Genomic DNA, 679 nt, shown 5'->3' with positions numbered 1-679 from the left:
TCGAAAAAGCATCAGATAATCGCTTGCTACTCGCACCGCTTCACAGAGAGGGAGCAAAAGTATCCGGTCAAGGAAAAGGAGCTTTACGCGGTCTGGTGGGGCGTTAAAAAGTGCCGACACTACCTGTATGGCAGGCACTTCACGGTTCAGACCGATCACCAATCATTGACACACCTGACGAAGAGTTTTCAAGACTATGACAACGAAAGAGTTGTTCGGTGGCTTTCTCGGCTCACGCAGTATGACTTCACCGTCAAGTATATCAAGGGTATCACCAACGTGGTGGCCGACGCACTCTCCAGACGCCCTACAGGTCAGGCAGACTGTTCTGCAACCGCACTTCTTTGTGATGATTCTCGCTTTCTTTCCAAATTGCGTTCCTCTTATTTCTTAGATACTCATGCGGCTGCAGTCCTAGCTAAGCTCAACCACGGGCGACGGGTCAAGCACTGCAGCACCGACGGTGATCTCCTGTGGTATCACACAAAGCGTGGTGTTCGTCGATTGTACTTTCCGGCCTCGCTTCGCACGGAACTTTTACGGAAAATGCATGACCATGCCTTGGCAGGTCATGGCGAGGTCAATACAACGGTGGAGCGTGTCGCCAGGTCCTTCTGGTGGCCTAGGGTGCGCCCCTTGATCGAGGAATATGTCGTCTCTTCTCCGGACTGCCAGCAGA

General features: G+C 52.4%; 1 protein-coding gene across 1 annotated transcript in view; it reads left to right on the top strand.

The window, feature by feature from the left end:
* The window catches only part of EMH_0039190 (OSJNBb0049I21.6 protein, related), a gene marked incomplete at both ends in the record, with an annotated part of 2,799 nt that overhangs the window by 956 nt on the left and 1,164 nt on the right, over positions 1-679 (top strand). The window contains 2 exons of the mRNA XM_013495367.1: positions 151-313; positions 569-608. Of these exons, the coding sequence (XP_013350821.1) occupies positions 151-313; positions 569-608 (203 nt within the window). The remainder of the gene's footprint in view (positions 1-150; positions 314-568; positions 609-679) is intronic.

This window comes from Eimeria mitis, genomic scaffold, assembly GCF_000499745.2.
Source record: "Eimeria mitis Houghton genomic scaffold, Emh_scaff1543, whole genome shotgun sequence".
NCBI lineage: Eukaryota > Apicomplexa > Conoidasida > Eucoccidiorida > Eimeriidae > Eimeria > Eimeria mitis.
Note: the sequence above shows the minus strand (reverse complement) of the source record. Positions and strands in the feature narration are given on the sequence as shown.